Source organism: Zophobas morio, unplaced genomic scaffold (genome assembly GCF_036711695.1).
Source record: "Zophobas morio isolate AGI-343-1 ecotype UQ-CSIRO unplaced genomic scaffold, CSIRO_AGI_Zmor_V1 ptg000026l, whole genome shotgun sequence".
Taxonomy (NCBI): domain Eukaryota; kingdom Metazoa; phylum Arthropoda; class Insecta; order Coleoptera; family Tenebrionidae; genus Zophobas; species Zophobas morio.
In genome coordinates, this window is record NW_026972131.1 from 4,754,715 (window position 1) to 4,779,782 (window position 25,068).

Genomic DNA, 25,068 nt, shown 5'->3' on the forward strand with positions numbered 1-25,068 from the left:
TACCTCATGTAATTTTGTTAGCTTTGCAATTTTTCATCTCATACAATTTTTTTTCTATCGCATAATTTTAGCTTCAATGATTTTCTTTGTTGTATAATTTACATTAAACGTAAATTTTTCATGCTCTCCAGTTCCTAACCTCCCGTAACTTTTTATCCGCACACGTTTTACTTTACACCCATTGTTTTTTTTTGTTTTATAAATTTTTGCTAGTCTTTTACTCATGTAAATATTTTGTTCATTAGTGCCTCCATCATATAAATTTTCTGATGTCCAATCGTAATCTCAAATAAGAATTTTTTGCTGTTTAAAATTTCACGAGAGTGTATGGCGAATTTAAATGTTTTTTATTGCTCTTTTTGAAACTTTAACACTTATGCAGTTGTAGTTTAATCTCAGAGTCATTGAAAGTGAACATTCAAAATGGAATTGAGGTAAATAATACAGAAACACGTGGCAGAAGCGGAGGGCGCTGTTCCTTGTTGAGCGGACGGGACTTATAGCGCCATCTGCACAAAAGAGGCAGATTTTGAATGGAAATCGAATGCGACCGCAACGGCCTACTCGTCCAGCATGTTTGTAATGGAGGGGTGCTCGCTCATTGTGGGGGGAGAACAGCCACAACCAGGAGCCTCAAACTTAGCTCGTGCTACAGCGCCCCTTATGGGTAATTTTGTTGTACTCTAGAATGAAACTGATATAGTTCGATCGGCACACTCTTATAGCACTCTGTTGCCACAGCCGCTGTATAGTATTTTAGTAAAATTCTCCCATAACAATATCAGCGGCTTGTGTTTATACTTTTGAAGTGTCGTCTGTTTAACGATTGAACCATAAGCAAAGTATTTGTGTATAGATTTAGATTGCGTTTACTCCGTGAATTAATTTCAAATCGACCGAACTTAAAAATTGTTTTTTTCAGAAACCGTAACTCCTTTAAAACCCAGGAGAATCCAATTCCGAAACGAATCATACAACTTTAATAGTGAAACACGATGATCGACGCCTCCGATGCAATTTTACGTAGGTTCATAAAATCATTCTCAGTCTACGCCTACTACAACATATAATTTGCTTCTCAGCATAGCGAAGTAATATCTGCGATGATGTGTGAGGGTGAATGTAAATTAGAGTGGGGAGCCGTCCTAGTACATTTCGAATTTAGCTCGCATCATTCGTTCGTGATTTAATTGAACCCTTTCGCAGAAGAGCAAGTCCTGCTTCCAGATAAATTCGACACGAGTTTAATGCTTCCTCCATAATGGATTTCATATGGAAACCGCCGACTGACCACCTCATCTGCTTTTGATGCTCTTCCGTATAAATTAGACCATATCTGGACCGCAGTTACCGACTAAAGTGCCGGCTCTATTTACGTTCCCGGTTAATTATTATACTTGTTGGAGTGATATCCTCTCCTAATTTACACCATGGTTTGCTGGTTAGCAACTGACAAGGCCTATCCTATATAATCGCTGCACTTGCTAACGAAGCAGCTTGTTGTAGTGTAATACTCTTTGTCGAAATTTGCTACTCAATTTCAAAATCAGAATACCTTTGATCGTTGTCAAATATAAAGATGGATTAACTACAGTCAATGTTATAAACTACGAATAAACAACTTTCGTTATGGATGTTGTCAGTAATTAACTTTGAGACTACGAAACTGATTGGCTTGAAGATCTGTACACGTTTTAAGGTTATTGTTAACATAGAAAACCGCTAAAAAATGCGTTAATTTGACTGTACTTTAGGAGCCAAGGAAATTCTCTCTAGATAACTTCAGAGCTTGGACACAAACTGAATTTTTCACCTCGGTAATTTCAAGTTTTGGGTTTAGATTATATTACAGAGATTTTTTACCCATTGAAACGGTGACGTTGTTAAGAATTTGTAGGCGGAGATAATAATAAAGGGTTCATGTAAGACTTACGGTAAATATCGAGCTTCCATCCGTCTTCAAGCCCGCTGTCAGAGATATGCGGTTGCTGACCTCTGCAAGATAGATATTTGCCTCCGTCTTCGACAGTTGGGGTAAATGTTAAGACGCTGGTTGTGGTGTTGAGATCAGGACTGGTCTGCAAAAAATATTGTCAGCGGTAAGCTTTGCCCTCTGTGCGCAGTAACCTAGTTAGAAATTTCCGTAAAAAGATGTTTTCGAGTCGGTGCCGGAATTAAAGTGCTATATTGAAGTTCCATTAATCACTAAAAATTGTGGATGCGCCGGGATAACAACGTAACGAAACAATTCAATTTATTTCGAGTCCGAGATTATGAGGTAACCGCAAAAACAACTTTTGCGCCAATTGGAGAAGCCGGATGTCGCAGAATAAAACAAAATATGGAAAATATGAAGATATCCCGAGGAGAAATGCCGGTGATGGCAAGAAGTTTAACTACATCACGTTTTCGCTGTATATATTCATATTTCAACATTTTTGCATTTTCTGTGAATAACATTCTTATTATATTATAATGTGGGGTGAATTTCTTTCGGTCGGCACGCCATATTTCTCTTGGATGTCAAACTGCACGCTTTTTGTGCTTTTTTTGTGATGAACTCGGGAAGTATTTGCTACAAATACATAGAAGCCTGACACTTTTTTGATATATACATATTACGCACGTTCAGCTTATTTTAAAAGCCACGAAAAAGCGAGAAATAATCTTGATGTGGATGGCAGCTGCATGAATCAAGACAAGCAAATTGAGAATACAATAAATATTTAAAAATTAAAAAAAAAAGTGAGAAGGGAGAAAGAAATTTTTCAAAACCTTTGAGGTCAACTGATGAGTAATCTTTAAGCAACAAGTGTACGGTAAAACTTCCGCTCCTTACAGTTTCGCATTAACTTTAAAAAGTTTGTAAAATTTGTCTATAAATTGCTTGTAATTTTTGCCCTATGGAATTTATAAGAAACTATATATTCTGCTAAAATTAAGGGTACGGCTAATTTAGTTTCTAATTTCATAAAAAGGTAATTATTTACATAAAAATTAATCGCATCCGAGGCCACAGTTCCGTGAAAATAACGTAATTCGTGCAATAACACTTTCTCAATGATCTTCTAATCTGAAATGTTTAAAACTTTGGCTATTCCATGACCACGTGTAACTTTTGTTTTATTATTTGTAAATTTAACGCCATTTTGACACAACAAAGTTTTAGTTGTAACTTTAGTTACTTTATTTTAGGTTTGAAAAACTGCGATCCTGTTTTCAATCCAATTTTCTTAACAAAAAACGTTTCGTCCGTCAACACCACTCGAGTTTTAATTCTCTCAATGCGATTCGTCCCTATAAAAATTTGTCTTATAACTTGTCATAACGATTATGACATCACGAATTGAGACAGGATAATTTGATTGGACTTGTCTCAAGTCTCTTCGTATCAGTTTATCTGTAGACGTACAAATAGGGTTGTGGCTTTGAAAAGTGAGATTGTCTCGGGAATTCTCTCACAAGAAAAACCAAGTTAATAGAATAATACTTGAGCTGTTATGTCCAAGTGTGCTGGTCTGACGGCGATTCGATAGGTTTTTGTATGTATGTCACAAAAGCACACAAAAGAAAGAAATTGTGCCGACACTCACCGAAACATTTCCGCCTTATGGAAATGCAAAATGTTGGACGTATGTTTTTAAATTGAAAGGAATAAATGTCACTTTTGCTTTTAAAAAAGCTGAAGTGTGTTCAACGTCTCACAGTTGTCTTCAGGTTAGTTATATTAACGGAATTCAGTTTATAAATAAAGACGATTGAGTTCTATGCATAACTAAGCAAAATAATAATAAAAAAAAAGAGTGCGTCGACCCAGGGACGCACGATTAGAGTTTTAACTCTGCGTTGTCAATTTATATAAATTAAACAGGTATACGCGCCGAAGCCATTAATTTTCTCTTAAAAAATAATAAAAACCAAAAATATTTGTCAATTTTGTTTATTATAAATTATACTTTTTTTTATTTATTTATCATATAGACACATCATAATTAATTATTATAATAATACTGTATAAAAAAAAATTAAGGTACAATGTGTACTTAACTAAAGTAACAAGTAAATATTTACAAACGCTAGAGTAATATTTATAACTTATTCGATTTAAAATACAAATTACTGTTCATTCATAGCGTTATCGTCTTCGGTATCTTTATCCCTATCATTTAATACAGTTATTGTTATTAGTGGCCTATGGTGACTAAAATGAGCGATATAAATATTAGTTCTTAAATGAGTAATAAAGCGTGTGAAAACGGCATCAATTGTTGTACCTAATTTAGTCATTGGAACAGTCAAACGAACACATTTTATTAAATAGTTGTACCATGGACCGTAGTTTCCTCTCGATCACGCCCGCGCTACTTTCACGCTCCACTCCAGTCGGCTCAATCTCGCTCGAGTCGATAGTTACTACCGCTACGAACAGGAGACGCTGCTTTGATATTTTATTTCTTTCTCTCTTTCTATAGCGCGGCGTTACATACCAATGTTCAGCCTCAGTTCAGACGGGTCTCAGTGACCTCGTCACCGACACCGACACCGCCACAGAGTTCGTATCTCGAACTCGACATAGGAATTCCGGCGGGCGTCGTATACCTACGTGTTCTATATTACGAGAAGAAAGGAGTTAAAACTCCAAAAAAAAAAAAACAGAATTCAGTTATTTTGGCTTCTTTTTATGATATTTTCCTAAAAACACATTGCAGTTCGATCTAAATATTTTTTTGTAAACACTTCCTACATGTAACAAGTATCAGCCCAAGAAGCTGTAGGTAGAACATGTCAGCTATGTTATATTTTTAAAAATCAATGCTGTAAAATTCGTATCCAGAAGAGCTCAAAGTCTAGGGATATAAAAATGGGAAAGCCATAAAATAAATATGTCTGGAAAACAGACGAAGTACTGTCGTCTTGTAGTTGCAAAGAAATTTCACGGAGAAAATAAATAGCTACATAAAAGAAAGTTGAGCGCATTATATATTACGCACTTAAAATGTCGAATATGAGCACTAGAAAACAAATAAAAGTTGAAGGAGCGTTTTTATTAAATTACAAAACACAGAGACAGTGGGTCTGCCCTTATTGACATTTCGTAGGAAAACACATATCCACATAACCACAATATCAACGCGTAACCTACCAACTTTCGGATCGCATTTTCTCAAAATATCTAATACGTGCCCGAGCTAGATTTCTCAACGTGCGCGTTCACAGCACAAAGAACGATGATACCCCAACTATTCATATCTATACATGCGGAGAATTTCAAATAACATAATAAAAGATGTAATGCCGTTCCCTAAATTATACGCGAAGCGATAAAAAAGATTTTTCAATGTCTTCATGGCTAGTCATGTGTTCGGAGGGAAAAGACCTAAATGGATGGCAAAAAAATTGAGTTTCTTCATGCGGAATAAAATATGATTACGTATACATTCTAAACTAGTGTTCGTGGTTAGTTACTTTCATTATTTTAACTGTTAATTTTAATTACGTATATCGTCGCTTTGCGACTGTGGTTTTAAAGTATGTTTGCAGCTTGGAAATAGGGGATAAAACAGAACGAAGAGGGAAATTCCTTTATTTTAAAAATCGTTGCGTTCCTAGTGTTACAAAGTAAGCATTTACAAGAAGTCCAATAATTATGTTGTAAATTCACGGAGTGCTTTCTCATACAAGTGTCAGCTTTTGAGAAAGCGAGAATGTGGGCATTTTGTGTCCGACGTTGCGTTCTCGCCGTTCTGTCCCCATTTTTTTTTCGTTTTTAGTCTTTTTTTTCTCAATCGTTTCGTCTGCAAACCTTTTTACCTTTCACCATTTTGCCTTGGATTTATTGCGGTTTCAAGAAAATCATATTATACAGGGTGCCGCATCCAAGTCTGGACATACGGAATTAACATCGCAAATTGGTTTTTCTTTTATAATATCTTCCCATATCACCTTAAAGCTATTATTGAGTGATGCCTTTGTGGAGGTCGAAGAGAGCAATCGGCCAGTATTTTTTTCAAATCGTTGCATCGCGCTCATACACTGTAAAAAGGTTTTAAAAATCGTATTTTGAAATTCGCGCCCGATCCGATTTGTCGCGCAATGTTCCGTCGCACTGTCGAAGTTCGGCGATCGCGTCTTTGGATTAACCATGCAAAATCCAAATGTCAAAGTGAAATTAGAAATTATTCTCAGAAATCAACGAACAACTCAAACTGAATTATTTTATCCAGTGTGATGACTATTGTAGGACAAATTAAACGGAATAAATGCACAAGTTGATCCATTCATTTGCCATAGTGCGCAACCCTGTCAAACGAGCCATCTCGAACTACACTCAGGTCGTATCCAAAAAGGACGAGATGAAGAGTTCAAGCAGCTGGTTATCTTCAAAACCTCATCGGCAGCATTGTGACATGTCCTGGGAGCCCGTCAAGCTAGGAATGTACTCGCGCTGCCTCACTCAGTAATCACTAAACCACTCAAATTGAATTATTTTATCCAATATGATGATTATTGTAGGTCAATTTAAGACAAACAATAAAACGATATTCGAAAGAATAGAGAAGTTCAGCTGAAGTACAACCTCATCTGTGTCAAAATCAATACGAAATCAATAGCATGGATACAAAGTCAGATTGTTAGCTGGACGGGATTGTATATTACATCATCGTGCTCTCTGGGACGAGTTTACAAGTAGGTTGTCTAATACTGACATTTACACTTGGATGAAACCAAAATAGAATAAATTTCTATTGTTGATTTGTCTTATGACATAAACCCGAAGATCATCGTCTTGATCTACACACCCATCATTCTGCACCTAAAACACATCGATACAATGACGTGTCAGCGTTGTAGACACCACCACAAGAGTCCTAAGATTAACAGCCCGTAAATTTTGTGCAAAACAGACGGTAATGAGGGAATCTCTCAAGTTCCATATTTAGATGAATGAAATAACGACGATCGCGTAACGAGGAAATCTCAGTGTTAGTGAAGGCGTTGGATAGAATATTTTTGTAAAAATGGACTCCGGACTGTTTATATCGTATGACTTTCTAAATTTGATATAACGAGAGGTTCTGGAAACAAAAGATGTGAAAGACGTGGGGCACAGTTTTATTATTTTTTAGATATACTCGTATTAATATTACTGCTATTGACACAAATTGAGGTAAAACTAATTAAACTACCCCATACGTCTTTCACATCTTTTGTTTTCAGAGCCTCCTCTGATTTCCAGTTTAAATTATTATCAATAATAAGGGTCTTCTATTCTTTGGAATATGGCACATTTATTGTGATGTCATATTATCGTAGTGGAATATTCCGGCACTCAATGCAAGCTTGTAAAGGTGAGCACGTTGCAAAGTTCCCAGAAATTGAATTTCAGCAGGCTTCTTTATTAAATCACACGGGCAAGCCTTCAGTTTCGGATTCTGTTCTTGATCATTCCAGAGAACAATTTGAGCAACCGGTGTAAAGGTAAGCATACGTAACAATGTTATTAAAGACAGGTTACACATACATTTGTACAAGATTTCACTTGTAGATAGAACTCGTCGGGTTGGGTATTGCAACTGGTTTGAACATAACCTCAATTGTGACAGAATATTGGATTTAACATTCTTTAGTGGCGACATTTGATTCCATTTATCCGGTTATGTGAATTCGGCAGAATCTCCGTTTAGGTTATTTCTAGCGGAATGGATCGACAATGTATACAGCAGGTTTAGTTTTGGCTTATTTACAACAATTTTGTGATTTCCTATATCTTACCCTTTAGATTGTTCAATATTGAGCCATTTAAAAAAATCAAGTATCTCAATAGAAATTTGATAATTTTGAAAAACTATTGTAAATTGACATTGCTGTTGTAACATAAATGAAAAAACGTTACAGAGCATTTTGAACAACTGTTGTCATGCTGCTTCCCATTAAAATTTCTTTTTTTCTTTTCAAGCGTAAACTAAAGAAGAACATTCATATTTTCTCGTCGCCTGTTTCCGTATATCTGTCTGTGCGTCAGTCTGTGCTAGAGCCTTCGTAAATTTGGGTTCTTTCCTACTGCAGAAAATCTATAGAAGGCGAGATTTGATTTGAAATGGATAAAATCTAGCAACTTCAAATATCTGCTGCCTTTGTTTAGTCAAGGATTCAAAAACAGAGGGAATCAATATACACCCTGTTTACGAAGTTTTATTTCTCTTAACTATTAGCAATAATTGCAACAACAAATTTTAACAATCAGGTTGCTATGCTTATAATTTTTACCTGTAGGTTATTGGTAAGGTAATTTTCTGCATATCAATGGCCCCCAGTGGGGTCAGAATTGTAGACTTTTTACCCGTGTATTAAAATTAATAAAAAAAAAAAAAAACGAAAACTTCTACACATTTTCATGAAGCCGTGGGTGTTCTTTCTACCTCTATCTCAAGTCACTCTGTATAAGAATGATTGTTGTGAAAGAGTGGTTTGCGACAGCTTTGAAAGTTCTACAATTTTCGAATGAGTACGAGAATCGTGAGAAAACAGTTGTCTACAATTACACGTGCTGTTTAGAAGTATATATTATTTTGAAATAAAGAATTTTTGAAAACCTATGCATTTAAATATAAAACATGGCGCTGCGAACACTGTAACGCAGCGCATTTTCGTGGGCCGGAAACTGTGACGCGTACCGCGAGAGCCTGGCGTAAAGCCGCGATCGCTGCGCCGTCGCGGCGGAAGAGGATTTTGCTTTGAAACCTCAAAGGCTCTGGAAGTGCTGTGGCTGTTTCCCCAAAAGTGATTTTGAAGGCGCTCACCACCTGAGAACCGTGTCTCCGGCTTGAGAACAACCCCGGTGCTCCCTTCCCCGAAGAAAAACTTTAAAATTTTTAAACAAGAAATTGAGATTTTTTTATGCAACTCCAACGAAAATTAAAGGGTTGAAGGTACAAATAGCTAGACTTTTGAATTTAATCGATGCCGAAACTTTAAAGTTATATAACACTTTAAAAGTAAGAAGAAGGAAGGTATTACAGTAACTGAAATTTTAGAAGAGTTAGAAAAATATAACAAACCCAAGAAGAATGAAATAATGGCCCATTACAATTTTTTTAACAGAAAACAGAAAGAATATTGAAATATTGTACAAATGAAGTTAAATATCTACGTATATACAGAGACATTTCTTTAACTCTGAACATAGACCGTAAATGGCCTATGTTCAGTTTTAGAAAACACACATCAATGCATTGTTAACTATGCAAGCAACATTACACATGTCTGCTACCATGCCGCTTTGATTTTGAAATTTTTTTAAAACTGACGCTGTTTTTGAAACGGCAAATTATTTCATTTGATAAAAAATGTATTCCACAAAAGAAAAGTTTCAAATAAATCACTGGAATGACGCTGATAATAGCATAATATACGCGATCTCTTCTGAGTGAGTTACCCACTGAAGAAAATGGGATTAGCTATTGGTTCCCATTCCAGTTGGCATAATTATTAATAAGATATAATTAACCCCGCCCACCCACTCCTCCTTCATTTCAGTGATTCATTTTATATAGTCCGAATGAAAGATGGATCTTATACTGAAAAGAAATAAAATCGTTAGAATGAGAACAGGGCGGGTAGACGGGGCTAGTACTTGCCAAGAAAAAACTGATTTTGGCAGATGACGTACCATCTAAAAAAATAAAGGGCGGGTGGGCGGGGCTAGCACTTGCTAAGATGAGACTGATTTTGGCCAATGAAATACCCATCTAAGAAAATAAAGAGTGGGTGGGCGGGGCTAGTACTTGGTAATATAATACTGAATTTGAGTAAGGATATATCCTCTGAGAAAATGGAGGACAGATGGGCGGGACTTGTAAATGCTAAGATAAGACTAAAAAATTGGAGAAACTTAATTTTTAAAAAGTTCTCTAAACATTCTCAAAAAAATTGGGGTTGTAGATCTCGACGTGGTGATTTCAAAAAGATGCAACATTTTTAAAATGTTTATTTTAAATTCAAAATTTTCTATAAATTTCAAAAATTTCGATATTTCGAAGGCCGATTGTGGAAAAACTGTTGGAGTTATCACAGAAACGAGTTCGAAAGTACGTTCTAGAGCTCGAAATCTACAAGAAAATGTATTTAGTTAAGTTTCAAAATGGTGAAAAATGTCGAAAACTGTAACTGTACTATAGTGGCTATAGTAGCTTTGGGCGAAAATAATAATCAGAGCTAGGAAACTTGTTCTTTTAATCTAGATATTATGATGATTGTAGCTTACTTTATATGTTGAAAAAACATCTCATATTTAATATAGTAAGTAAATATTTTGATTTAGAGTTGATTATGACTATCACTGACATTATCGTTGACCCCATTGATTTCAAAATTTCCTTTAAATATTACAATTCAATTAATCGTCAATATTGCTGCTATTTTTTGTAGCCACATTACTTTGTTTAAATGCCGACTTAAGCCAACTGTGAGTCAGAACCTTTTCAGCTACTACATACATTTTATTAATTTTACGAAATCTTTCAAAAAGAATTAATTACTAAAATGGTCTTGAAACCACAATAAAAAAATCGTTTTGACTTAGAGTTGGCTGGGACTAGCACAGGTATTATAGTTGTGTATCCAAAGTTAACTATGAGTCAAAATGTTTTCGACTATAGCGTGTATTTGTACTAAACTTGCCACCAGGAACATTCTATTCAAAGTTGACTATAATTAATTGATTAATGTTTCTATATTCTATTCTGTTAAGAAAAACTACAAAATATAAACAAAATACTTTTTCCAGATGAAGCGTCATTTTCAATAAATGGGGAAGTGAATTCACAAAATTATTGGTTAGCTTCCAGCTATCCACTTATCCTTTCCATATTAATCCGTTCCTTACAGATATTGGTCCCGTACTAATCCTCGTCTACAAAATTTAACGCGCACGCAGTATAATAAATAAAGCGTAGTTATGCAACCAATATTACACGTATTGATGTGTGTTTTTTAAAACTGAACATAGGCCATTTATGGTCTATGTTCAGAGTTAAAAATATGTCCCTGTATATATATCAACGTAAAATTTTTTCACTTACGTATTATAAGGGTTAGTATAGAATACAGATCTGAATTCAGTCGAATATGGGGGGAACTTGACATAAAGAAGATTGAAGAAAAACTTTTGTCAGTCATAGGGAAGTGAAGGAAGAACTATTAAAAATAACACAAATACTAATAAAGGTATCAGAGAAATAATGCTTTAAAAACAAAAATTGAAGAATTGAATTCATTTTGGTTAGCCGTGATTAAAACGCATTATTAACGACTCTATGGTTTACAGAATGTTTTGCTTAATCAAAATTCAGAAAAAAATAACGGAACTATGAAAAAATAAACTGACTTACACTTACAAAAAAAATATTCGCGTTAGAAGTTTTATTGATTTTTGTTTGAAATAATTAAAAAATGCTGATGCGTTGATTTCCAAAAGTGATGTATCATTAAGAAAACGCAACAACAATGTTTCGTGCATAAACATCTTCAGTCCAGAGTGTAGTAATTATAAAGCGAAGATCATTTATAACGCCAGCTATACAGCACGGCGATGGCTTATGAAGGGAAACGGTGGATAAATGTTCCGGAAATCCCAGTCATAAATTGAATAAAAGTAAATACACTCGGTAAATTTGTTAGAACGGAATTGGGAAACAGAAGGAATATTTTGGAATCCAATAAGAACCCGACTACAATATAACATCCTATTAAGTTTACGCCGGTTCAGAAGAGCGTACCTTGCTGAATTTCACATCTCGTGATTGAATCGTATTACTTGAGCCTTTGATAGGTGAATTTGTAACCCCTGCACCGGGCTGCAACAATATCCGATACCGTGAAATATTTGCTGAGGAAACATAATTTACAATGTCTTTACAGGCCAACTTCAGACGACAACAAGACGCTTCTGATGAAATTTATATCGTTTGATCCCATGAATTTCATCACAAGAACCACCCCTATTTTTGTTATCTCTCAAAATAACGTATGAAATTTTAACTTTGACCGTCTTGTGTAATACAAATGTTTCTCAAAGTGAAGACGACATTTCTTAAATAAAATAAAAAAAACTGAATCTTTTATCGTGTTCGCTCTCGCCTTCTCATTCTGCGGTGTACATAATTCGTCAACATTAATATTTTCGTAGAGGAACGGCAGTATTTTTTTTAAATTAAAACCATCTTTTTTATGTTTTTTCTGCTTGACGGTGGTGGATAAAAATAGACGTCGTAAACGTCGCATTAAATGGATTGATTCAGACAACAAAAATTCTTATAATTTAATTCATGTTGCTCTCACTTATATATATACTTCACTTATTTATTTTCGGAGACGACTGTTTTCTTTCCAATTCGTTAAATGGTGGTTTTCCACCTAAGTTAGTTTTGTTTCACTGAAAGGACCAGCTCAGTCTTTGACGTTATGATTATGGTATGAATATCTACAGCACGTAGAGGAATTTTTTGCTTCTCTTTCAGCACATCAAATTCTTGAATATATGTAATTAAATTTGTTTTATTCGGATATGTGGGAGATTATATGAGATAAAAAAAGTAATGTCATTTTACCACGAATTTAATAAATTGAAGAATACAGTGTTCTGAAAATGGAATAAATAAATCCTACACATTCTCTCGCAATTCTGAGAGCGGTATTTGAAAGGTCTATCTCGATTATGTTATTAAAAAAATTACAAGGATTCAGTTGTTGCCCAGAATCTTTATTAGCAAGTCTTTGAAAACATCTATGTCACGCAATAAAAATGTCTCGTTCCAAGTAAATATTATGTGAATACAGCTACTGTTATTATTCAAAAATTATGCAGAATCTATGAATTTATTGTTCAATCGTATTTCATATTTCAAAGCATTTTGTAATTTTTATTTTCACACCTACGGACGGTAATAATAATAGTTTTTCGATTTTTATTCATTATACGCAGCTATTTTTATGAAGGTAAGTTCGTGCATAAGAAGTTTATACAATTCAGGTCATCAGCGGTACAGTGTGAAGGTAAGCGAAGAAAAATGTTGCTGCTTCGGTGGGAATCGAACCACACGTCACCCGCTTGCCGGGCAGGTATCCTGACCACTAGACTACGAGACCGCTTATCTTTCTCCGCCTACCAACGTGTTATTGTGCCGCCATAAGTGTACCAAAAGATAAAGTTATAGGTACGTAAAACTAAAATTATAAATCCTCGCCTGAAGGTTATCTGTCGTCCAATACTGAACAGTGTCGAATTTAACTACTATGTATGTAATGAGTTTTTATATGAGGTGTCTGTATAAAAAATTCACTTGTTGTTCGCATACTTGTACTGAGGTACGTCACTGACTTTCATCTTGCGAAATCACTTTGTATCAGCAATTAAGTTTAATTTTCTGGTTTGTTGCAATATTTCCATTTTCTTGGGCTTCTTCGCTGGTTTTAGTTTATGTGTCTTATTTTTTAGTTTTTATATTTCCCTATTCTTCTTAATTTAGTTATTATATGTATTTCTGGATTTATTTTCACCTCAGTTTTCAATGCTAATTTCATTACTTGTTGTTTTGTATCTGCTTCTATTTCACCCCTTCGTTTACGACTCCTTTGATTATTAGGTTATTTCTCCTCATCTGTCGTTCAAGCTCTTGTTTCTCTAACTTTTTTTCTAATTGAACGTCTTCTTTTAGCTAATTCTGCAATCACCTGGTCAAATCTTGTAACTATTTTTTTTTGTCCTTGTGTTTTGTATTTAATTTATGTTCGTGAGTATATCTATAATAAATTACAATTGTAATTTTGACCTCCGATCCTCCTATAGGCTGGTCACTACCTCACTGAGTTCACTGTTCGCTGGGTGTTTCTTATGAGTTATGATGACTATTATCCCTATCAGTGTTCGGACCATAAAAACGTCGTGCTCCAGGATTAGTTGTCTCACCTTGGTGTTTACTTCTTCCTTAGGTATAAGTACACACCGCACTATAATAAAACTTTCTATCGTGCTTTCTACCCACTGTTTTTTTTTTTATTGTAACACTGTTAACAATGACTTTGTTTCTTTTTATTTAATGAATTAGTTTTATTTTTTAATAAGATATGAAACATTTAGGCAACCAGTTATACAGATGCGTGTGGTCTTTGTCATGCGTCCTTGGGCATTTAGTAAAATTCAAATCTGAGAAGCGGCACGTATTCATGACCTACTTCGACCGTATAAACATTTATAGAGATCCTGTATTAGCAATATCTTGATCTTGGTTGGACATTAATACTGATTTAAAGATTATAGAATATTGACTTTATTTTATTTATTCATCCTGTTCAGAATGCTATAGCGTCATCTTAAAGGCTGTTGAATGAACTTTGAAAAATACGTCCTAAGATGCAGCCTCCTTTGCACTTTTTAATTATTTACCAATTTTGTAGAAAAAACAGGATACGTATAAATTTCAGTTTTAGAAACACAGTGTCCCATTACACTGTATTGATTCAAATGTTGAGCTGTGTTATGAAATATATAGGTATAAATATTTTCGTACCTATGGGAGTGCTTGTTCAGGATTTTTGTAATATTAATCTATACACCTGAATAAATATGTAGTTTGCATAAATTAACTAAATTGTTAATGTGAATTTAAAGTTTCATTCAAACTAATGGATAGTTTTCCGCTTTCGACACATTAATAAAAGACATAATGTTAATAATGTAAGTTTGATGATAAATGTAGTGGTATAGTACGAAATACAAAAAATCCGATTTGACGGCTGTCGCGTTGTTGAAGGTGGCTACAAACGTTTGTCTGAATGTATAGCCTATTACCCTCTTCACACTTTGCACCGACGCCTATAAGTCATAAAACACGTCACCAGTTTACAGGTAATAAACGTCTGTTGCCGACCTCCCCACTTGTTATGACCCTATTGCTTATCGGATTTAATGGAACGGAGGGATTTTGTCACTGACAGGCGTAAAGTATTTTATTATTCTTCAGCAGTGGCATGATTGATTGATGTTACCACCAAAAAATCATTTAGATCTTATTGTCAATTCTTGTAAAACCGATTTCGCAACCAAATTTTGTTTGATATATTGTGTAGGTACATGCAAAGAAAATATTCGAAGCGTTTGCAGTATATTTGATTTGTTCTTTTCAAAATACGATTTTAATGAATGTTCTGTTTATCCATATTGATATCTGTGTCCTTACTACAAAATTGATAACGTCATTGTCAAATTTTATGAAAATTACACTTGAAATAGACGCATAGCATTCTTCCTTATCTGTAGTTTAAAAATCTCCATCTAAGGATTATTGAATCTACTTCATGGTCAAGAGAAATTCTGTCTAAAAACAAGACACTGGAGTTCAACCATATTTTAAAATAAAGTTTTTAAAAGAATAAAGAAAATTGCAACCCATGCTAATTTTGGCTTGATGAAAAACAAGAACTGAAATTGTTGCGGCTAAAAGCAAATAAAAACATTAACTTACGAATTAGCATGGAAGCATCAATTATGAAGTTTGCTGGAAATGTCTAGGATCTTAACATCGGCGAAATGCTTGATTGGAGTAAACATGCAACTGAATTAGCTAACTAAACACAGCGTCTCGACAAATGCGATGTATTGAGGTTGATTGGATGCCGTTTACTTGTAATGAATTTTGCAAAAGTAGGAAAATTCTGTCATTCCAAATTAGCTAATTGTTTCGGATGAAATTTATTTATCCAGACAATGGTATTTATTTACTTCGTTAAGAATAAACATTTCCCGTTAATTAAAATAAATATTAAAGTAAAATTGGCGAATACAATAATATGTATAGAATTTGTATGCAAACCTGTTAACATTAACATAACATTTATCTTTTCACGCTGAAATAGTAACGAGTTTACCAAGTTATGAATAACATCTCAATACACACAAAAAAAAGCAAATTTATATTTATCCAAAGCTAAAATTCTCAAAATCAAGCCTAATTGCTTCTAAGCTGATAAAGCAGTCTCAAAAGGCATTTCATAAAAATAGGGCATATTCATAAAAAGATACATAAGATAAGAATATTTTTGAAAAGTGTTTAGGTGTAAATATTATAATCGAATTATAATTTTCGTAAAGAATGTATTGAGGTCACTTAATAATAAAAGTTATTTTATGAGTCAGTGGTGCGAATGATGCGTTCCGCATACAAGGCGGAGGCGCCAGGCGAAAGAGTTGATTGACAGTAAATTGCCAATAAATCAAACAATTTTTATATGCGTATTCACAAATGAGTAAAATATTGACAAATTGACGACACTGGTCGCAACCAAATAAATTACGATGGAAGGCACCTGGTGGAATACAAATCACGGCTAGTCTAGGGTAAAAATACGAGCGAAAAACCCATAAAGATTAAACGAAGTGAAGTTAGTAGACACTTCCAGAATACAAACTACTCGCGCGCTACTATACAACAATTACATTTGTATTCGTTCAGGTAGCATAAATGCTTGACGGTGGATTAGTTAGAGCCGTAAAGGAAAAAGCGATCCAGCAATCACGCAAGAATTACATGCATTATTCAATAAGTTTGGGACAATTTTCGCTGGGCTAAAAACCGCTTGTAATTTTATCAAATTGTAGCCAACGTCGGTGGCACAAAGAACGATAAAAATAACAATAACAGTCCAGGAAATGAAACCGTAATCAGAAATCGCAGGTATGTACAAGCTTTTGCACAAAATAAGCATGCATTTCGCCCCTAATTTAATTTAATTCGGCGCACGTTTTTCAACACAAAGAGTTCGCAACCGAAGGTTTTTTTCGTGTTAGCGCGGCAAATTTTCTATTACTATTATTATTTTTTATCGCGGTGACCGGGTATTTCAATTTTTTTCATGCCTTTAATTTGAAATTATAGGACTACGTATCACGCCGCATTGGGCACCGCTGCTACATGTACAAGCCTTGCATTCCCGTCTGGCAAAAAATGTTTAATAATACATCTGCGTTAAAAACTGCATAAAATAACGCATTTACAAAATTTCAAACCTCCCGTGACGGTTTTCAGGACAAAAAATAAAACAATACTTATGACAAAGGACGGCTGCTATTAAAGTGAAATTATGATTGTAATAAATTGATAAATAAATTTATTCTCGATACATATTTTTTAATCCCTGACGTAAAAAATGACATCGTAGTTCCAAATGGATGTTTTAGCTATCGTTGATGATAATATTGATAATAATCAAACAAAACATCAGCTCATGACACAGTTGGTATAGGCTTGGTTTGCGTGAGCATGGAGATAGTGCGTCGACCGTCGCAACTAATCTTAACCAATTTCAGACTTTTTTTAGGTTAATTACTTTTGTGTTGGGGGTTTTTAAGTATTAATACTTGTCTCATATTGACAAGGATGTTGTTGCAAGTTTTGTTGTAAAAAGCCAATAGAAATAAACACAGAGCAATCATTCACGTTGAAAACAAGAAGTAACATGTTTGTTTTGTGACGTAGGAATAAATTATACTGGAGCATTTATTTCTAGCGAGAAATGTTTCGGTTATCGACAAAACACATAACATTAAATTTATGATACGAAATTCAAAATATTGAAGTATCTTTAAGCATCTAAATTTTTCACGGTTTTTGTATTTCATTGTTCCTTACATAAATACTACGTGAATTATACAATGTGTTTGGTATTTTTGGATTTTTCGATGGTTATAAAACAGTAAAGCGGTTCAACTACATAAGTATTCAATTTAAACTAGTAATTAAACACTATTTTCCCTACAAATAACACCAGCTTTTATGTTATTATTTCACGAAAATCAAATTTTGATCACCTGTTCACCGAAACCCTCATATTTTAAATAGCTGCCATCATTTTCTACACTGTAGCTTTCTGTCAGCACTTATGCATTGTTAAAGATAGTTCTCAACGTTTAAATGAACAAGATTCCAATGCTATTGATCTCAAAAACAGATTAGGTATTATAATTACTAGAGATGTACCGACTACAGTCGGCCGACTGTTTATAAATGCAACAGACAGTGGGTTTTTTTTTCTATTTCTCTGACTACCTTAAAAACTTGTTTTATTTTAATAAAAGGAATAACTGAAGTTTCTTTTTTTTTCCAAAAAATGTGTTAAATTTTTATGGATAATTTTAACATTTAATTTTTTGTAGTAACTCAGTACAAAAATAAAGAATAACAGAATTTAGGGCAGTTACTTAATACAATACTTAACCAATTTTAACCACTTTTTTGGAAAATTTTTGGAAATTTTGAATTCGCTTTGCGTGTTTATTGGACCATATATCGTGACGGCGATTTCAGAATTGTAACTAGCGGAAGATTATCTACACTTTGACACCAATTTTCGGTCGATTAAACTAATTTTAACCGGTTTTGACAAAGCCGACTAGTCGGCCGACTGTAGTCGGTACATCTCTTGTAATTATTAATTACAAGGGCTTACATTTTGCCCTTTTTTCTTAATATGTGTCGTGTAGTCTTCTTTTTACAACGAGAAAGGTAAAACATGTTTAAAATAGTAAATTTTTGTAGGAATATATCGATTTTGCAATTACGCTCCGCCTGTCGGTCTGACAACGAATGAAAAATTTATCACAAGTGAGCTTGGGATGGAAATGGGTGGGGCTTAATTTTTGGGTTGTTTTTTTCTTAATATACATGGTATTCTTTGAACAATACGATACTCAAAAACATGTTTTTTATTTCTTGTAGACAAATAAGGATTTTGCAGTTAAGCTCCGCCCTCTTGACTCACGACAAATAAAAAAAATTATCACAAATGAGACAGGGTGGGTGGGAGGCGCATATATTTTGCCTTTTTTTCTAAATATACGTAGCCATCTTTTCACAACAAGAAACTTAAAACATGGTTAAAGTGGTACATTTTTGCAAGGAAATATGGATTTTGCAATTATGGGGTGGAGCCTAGTTGCAAAATCAATACTTTCTTGTACAAATTTTCCCTTTTAAACATACTTTAAGTTTAATGTTGTAAAAAGAAGTCTACACATATTAAAACAAAAAGGCAAAATCTAAGCCCGCCCACCCGCCCTGTCTCAATTGTGATGAATTTTTTTATTCGCCGTGAATCAAGAGGCTGGAGCTTAACTGCAAAATATTTATTTCTTTACAAGAAATTAAAATATGTTTTTGAGTATTGTGTTGTTCCAAGAATACTATGTAAGTATATTAAGAATAAACGCAAAATATAAAGCCAGCCCATCCACCCCATCTCAATTGCAATGATTTTTTTAATTCTTACAAACCTAAAACACTTTTAAAATAGTAAATTTTTGTAGGAAAATATGGATTTTGCAATTAGGCTCCGCCCCTAGGTCTGCCAACGAATGAAAACTTCATTATTATTTAGATCAGGCCAGGTATGGGTGGGGCTTGATCTTTGGCTTTAATTTTTTCTTAATATACATAGTACATAGTATTCTTTGAACAACACGATACTCAAAAACATGTTTTTAATTTCTCTGTATACATAGAAATAACGATTTTGCAGTTAAGCTCCGCCCCCTTGACTCTCGAAGAATATAAAAAAAGTCATCACAATTGAGACAGGGTGGGTGGGTGGGGCTTATATTTTGACTTTTTTTTTTCTTAAGATACGTAGCTATCTTTTCACAACAAGAAACTTAAAACATGTTTAAAATTGTACATTTTTGCAAGGAAATTAGGGTTTAGCAATTATGGGGCGGAGCCTAATTGCAAAATCGATATTTTCTTATTCAGATTTTCCATTTGAAACATGTTTTAAGTTTCATGTTGGGAAAAGAATTATACCCGTATTAAGACAAAAAGGCATAATGTAGGAACGCCCACCCGCCCTGTCTCAATTGTGATATTTTTTTTATTCGCTGTGGACCAAGGGGAGCTAATGTGGAGCTTAACTGCAAAATTCTTATTTCTTTACAAGAAATTAAAAACATGTTTTTGAGTATACTATGTATATTAAGAAAATATTAACCGTTCAGTTTTTATACGCTCACGATAAGCCCAACCGCCCCTATTTGATGTACGTCCCCGTTCAATTTCCGTTTTAACGTCACCGCCTCCGCAGTGACCAGATTTGGTATGAAAAATCCTCCCTATGTGATCTTTGTATCTGACCATGTTTTCATATAAAGTACTTACAAATTTAGTAGACTGTAACTTTATTTTGGAAGAAATATTTCTTTAGATGATGTCTACGTTTAACACTCATAAAACTAATATTTTTTATTTACTTTTAGCCAACACAATTTTATTTCTTTCATCACCTTCATCAAATTTTCCCACACTTTTTTAACAAACAACTGCAATGAAATGTACCTACATTCATTACATCCACGTTTTTAAATTAAAAAAAAAACCTGGCAGGTTCGGTATTCGAACCCACGGTATTTCGAGATCAGAGCTTGGAGCTGACGCCTTAGATCGTTCGGCCAACCTGACTACACTCAATTGTTTTATTTGGTGTTTAATGTATAAATCGGTGAAAGTCTGACAGGTGTGGGATTCGAACCTACGCTCCTTCGAGAATTAGGTCTTAAAACGACGCTTTAACCACTCGGCTAGCACAAGATTTTCTTTTTTATTTACAAATCTGTATTTCCGCATTACGCTATATATGCGGAACGAATAATACAAAAAAGGAAAAGGAGTTTTGGGACTACGTGGGAAAATTTGATGTGGTGGGGTTAGTAGAGACATGGGTACAAGGAGAAAACTGGGAGAAATTTGAAGATACACTACCACAAGAATATGTGTGGGAGTGTCAAGGGGAGAGGATCAAAAGACAAAGCAAATAACAAAGAAGGGAAAATATTGTGGAAGATAATAGACGAAATGGGATGCGAAATGTTGAATTGAAACTAGGAAGGAGATGAAGAAGGAGAATGAATGTACGTAGGGGCTAGGGGAGAATCAATTATAACTATGGGATTGCCAACGAAGAGGCGTGGGAAGAAATAGAGAGTTTTAAAGTGGGGGAAATGGTAGAATCAGACCACATGCCACTAGAAATAACAATGAAAGGAAAAGAGCAAGAGTACGAAAGACAAGATAGAAGAATCGAAAGAAAAGAAATAGAAAAAAGAATATAGGATGAAGAGGGAATTCAAAGATACAGAAGTAGGCTAGAAAAAAAGAAATTCGAAGTAAAAGAAAATATAGAAGTTATGATGGCAGAACTGATCAACTTAATTGTAGAAGTTGAAAGGTTTGTTTAAATAGAAAGATATATATACATATGGCAAGGGAACAATTAAGAAAATGGATGAATGACAGGGGAAGGAAAGAAGAGTACTTAAAAGCAAGAGAGAATTATAGGAGAAAATGTGAAGAAAGAAAAAGAGAAAAACGAGAAGAAGAAGAGAAGACAATAAAGTCCCTGAAAACAGAAGAAGTATGGAAATATATAAACAAGGAACGGAGAAGGAAGACTGAAGTCCGTAGAAAAATCAAAATACATGAATCCAGAAGACACTTTATAGAATTAACTGTTGGGAGGGTGTGAGGAAAAATGCTGCAAAATAAATAAAGGAATCACAACGACGGAAGAAATGTGGAGAGGTTCGGAAATAACAGAAGGTGAAATAGGAAGACAGACTAAAAGACTGAAAAGATGAAAGGCACCAGGAGGGGATGGAATCCAGAACGAAGCATGGATGTTCGGGACAGAAGGAGTGAAAGAAAGGATATGGGAAGTGGTAGACGGAGTTTGGAAGGGAAAAGGGTTCCCTCGGCAGTGGAGAGAAGGTATAATAATTCCATTATTTAAAAAGGGGCAAAAAAGTGCTGTGAACAATTACCGAGGAATCACTTTGCTCAATACGGCCTACAAGATATACGCCATGATACTAAATGAGAGGTTAGAAACCAGATGGAAGCAAGGGCTATGTTAACAGATGGTCAGGCAGGGTTTCAGAAAGAAAGAGGTACTATGGACAATGTGTACATCTTGCGGCATTTAGTGGGAAGAGAAAGGAGATGGAAGCAAGGGCTATGTTAACAGATGGTCAGGCAGGGTTTAGGAAAGGAAGAGGTACTATGGACAATGTGTACGTCCTGCGGCATTTAGTGGGAAGAGAAATAAGGAAAGAGGGTGGACCAATGTACGCATTGTTCATAGATTTCAAAGCAGCGTTTGATAGCGTGAATAGAGGGAAAATGTGGGAGTATTTGACAAAAAAGGGAGTAGATGCGTACCTGGTGACGAAAATGGAAGAAATATATGAAGAAACAGTAAGTAAGGTGAGAGTGAATGGAATAGAGAGCGAGAGTTTTTATACAAATAGAGGAGTGAGACAGGGATACCCACTCAACCCCGCATTGTTTGCAGCTTATCTAGGAGATATTGATGAAATATTCAGAAACGCACAGACAGGAGGGGTGGCAGTGGGAAAAGAGAAAGTGTGGTCGTTGGCGTACGCAGATGATTTGGTGATTGTGGCAAAGTAAAGAGAAGAAATGAAAATAATGATTAAAAGCTTCCAGAAGTACGTACAAAAAAAGGAACTGGAAATGAATGTGGAAAAACAATAATGGTGGTGTTTGGGAAGACAGTAAGAAAGGAGAAGGAAGAGTGGGCATGGGGAGGGAAGAAGGTTGAACAGGTGAAAGAATTCCAGTACATAGGATATACATTAAACAAATAACTCAGATGGAGCGCATATTTAAGAAATTGTCCGAAAAGCGAACGAAGCGATAGGAATAGTATGGGGAATAGGAAAGAGAAAATTTGGACATGATTATAAGAGAAGAATGATGATGTTTGATAGTTTGATCAAAAGTGTATTTATGTACGGAGCTGAGATCTGGAGATGGAGGGAATATGAAGAAATAGAGAGGGTGCACGAAAAACACTTAAAATGGACATTGGGATTGGAAAAGTATTCGCCGGGGTATATAGTGAGAGAAGAAACAAAAAGGGAGAAAATGAAAGTGGAAGCGGGTTAAACGGCGGTTGGATTTGAAGAGAAGTTGATTGTAAAATATTGCCAGAATGTTGGAAAGAAATAAGAAAGGAAAGGGGAAAACATGTTTGGAACGAAAGAAACAAGTATTATGAAGGAAAGGGATATGCCTGTGAAGAAATAGAGAGAATGAGAGAAATAGGAAGGAGTATGAAAGAACAACTGAGTGTAAGAGATAAAGATATAGAAAAGCAAGACGCAGATCGAGAATATCGGAGTCTAAGTATAATGCAGAGTATAGAAAAATAGTAAAGGATGAAGTACCAAAGTACACACACACAGAGAGAGAGTATAAAGGAGAAAAGTATGATGGCGGGCGAGAGTTAGGTGTGGAAATGAAGAGAAAGAGAATAATTTTTGAATGGATGAAACTGATAGAAAGTGTAGGATATGTTGGAGAGCGGGAGAAACAATAAAGCATATGCTGGAAGGATGTGAAGGATTGAGAGAATCGGGGGAAATTAGGGAAGTGCTAAACGAGGATGGAAGAGGACTGGACTAGATGAAAGAAGTAAGGAAGATAAGGGAACTAAGGCAAAAGTGGGCAAGCAGAAAGAATAGAATAATATTATTATATAAAACTTGAATATTTATTTTATTTATTTTATTGATTTATTTGTATTAAATAGATTAAGTTAATTTGTACTCCTACTGGGAATCGTATTAAGCCTGTAAGGCAAATAATAAATTAATACTACAATGCAAGCATTTTCATATACCGGTCACTGCTTTAGACGTTTGATCCATAGCGTTAAATGTAAAAATGTGTATTAAAGTTTGGCACCCTGACAAGGATTCGAAAGACAACCTCTATCGAAAACATAAATGACATGGAAAAGAGAATAAAACATGCGTGTAACACCGTAACACCTGATATTTTGAGGCGTGTTCGGAGATCTTTCCTGAAACGCCTAGAAACGGTGGTGCACATTATGACCATTTATTATTATATTAATTCTGTTATTCTATTATTGCTGTATTTTTAACGACATTTTGAAGAATATTTTTAACACATTTAATGTTTCTCAAAACTGAATATTTTTGATATTATTCACTTGAAAATTTTGTCACCCTGTATAAATGTTCATATTTTAGACTTATTGATGTGCCGTCTAATTAAGCATGATACAACAATATTAAGCACATTACGACAAGATTTTCTATAACCATCGTATTATTCGTATGTAGGAGACAGACAGACTACTATTGTCCAATAACTGTTCACAGTAGTAGTAATAATAGCAACAATAGTAATTAAACTTTAATAATTAAATTGGCGGCAACTAAAGTGCACATAAATGCACCGCATAAGACACGATCTAGGTTCCAATATCAGCGCGAGTTATTAAAAGCCAATTAAACTATCAACAGTAATATGATATGAAGTTATTACAGTGATCAGCACGTTGAGGTCATGTAAATCATAGCAGTACTTTACGATGTGCAATATTTACACCCGTCATAAAGTGACCCAGTCATAAAATGGTATGGGGTTGATCAAATAAGCCTTGCGAACTGTTACCATCACAGACATTACCTTATTCGCAACTAGAGATAATTACCCTTAGTGGCATTAAAGCCGAAGGATGTAGCAATCCCGAGGCAATATCCGCACCGCTCATTGTGGGAATATTATCATTCGCATGATATTATGCTGATAATGTAATATTAATAACGATTCCCGTGTTTCAGATTCATCCAATAAAAATTCGAGCGAGGACATGAAAGATTCCGCAGCCAGTCCATCCGGATTTTGAAACGGTCTTGGCCTTGCATACAATTTGCATGCAACTCGTAAAATAATAATTTCCTGCGCTGCGGTTACTTTTCCGCATCATTTTTCAAATCCAGTGGCGCATCTTCGTAATAAACAGAATGGGAGCTGTGATGACAGACAGCAGTAAAATAAAAGTGGCCCGACCTAACCCCGGATGAGGTTCGGCTCTCTTCGAAAGAGTAAATAAATTCCGGTGTCTTTGTTGGACAAAATAAAATACAAGATTCCTATTACTGGCTGTGTATTTTAGCTTCGATTGATGTTTTTC

The 25,068-nt window shown here is 34.8% G+C and overlaps 1 protein-coding gene across 7 annotated transcripts in view; it reads right to left on the reverse strand.

Annotated features, from left to right (window-relative positions):
* LOC135136030 (hemicentin-2-like) overlaps positions 1–25,068 on the reverse strand; it is a 587,972-nt gene that overhangs the window by 30,327 nt on the left and 532,577 nt on the right. For all 7 annotated transcript variants that reach the window (XM_064065161.1, XM_064065158.1, XM_064065160.1 and 4 more), the window contains exon 7: positions 1,934–2,078. In XM_064065161.1, the coding sequence (XP_063921231.1) occupies positions 1,934–2,078 (145 nt within the window). The remainder of the gene's footprint in view (positions 1–1,933; positions 2,079–25,068) is intronic.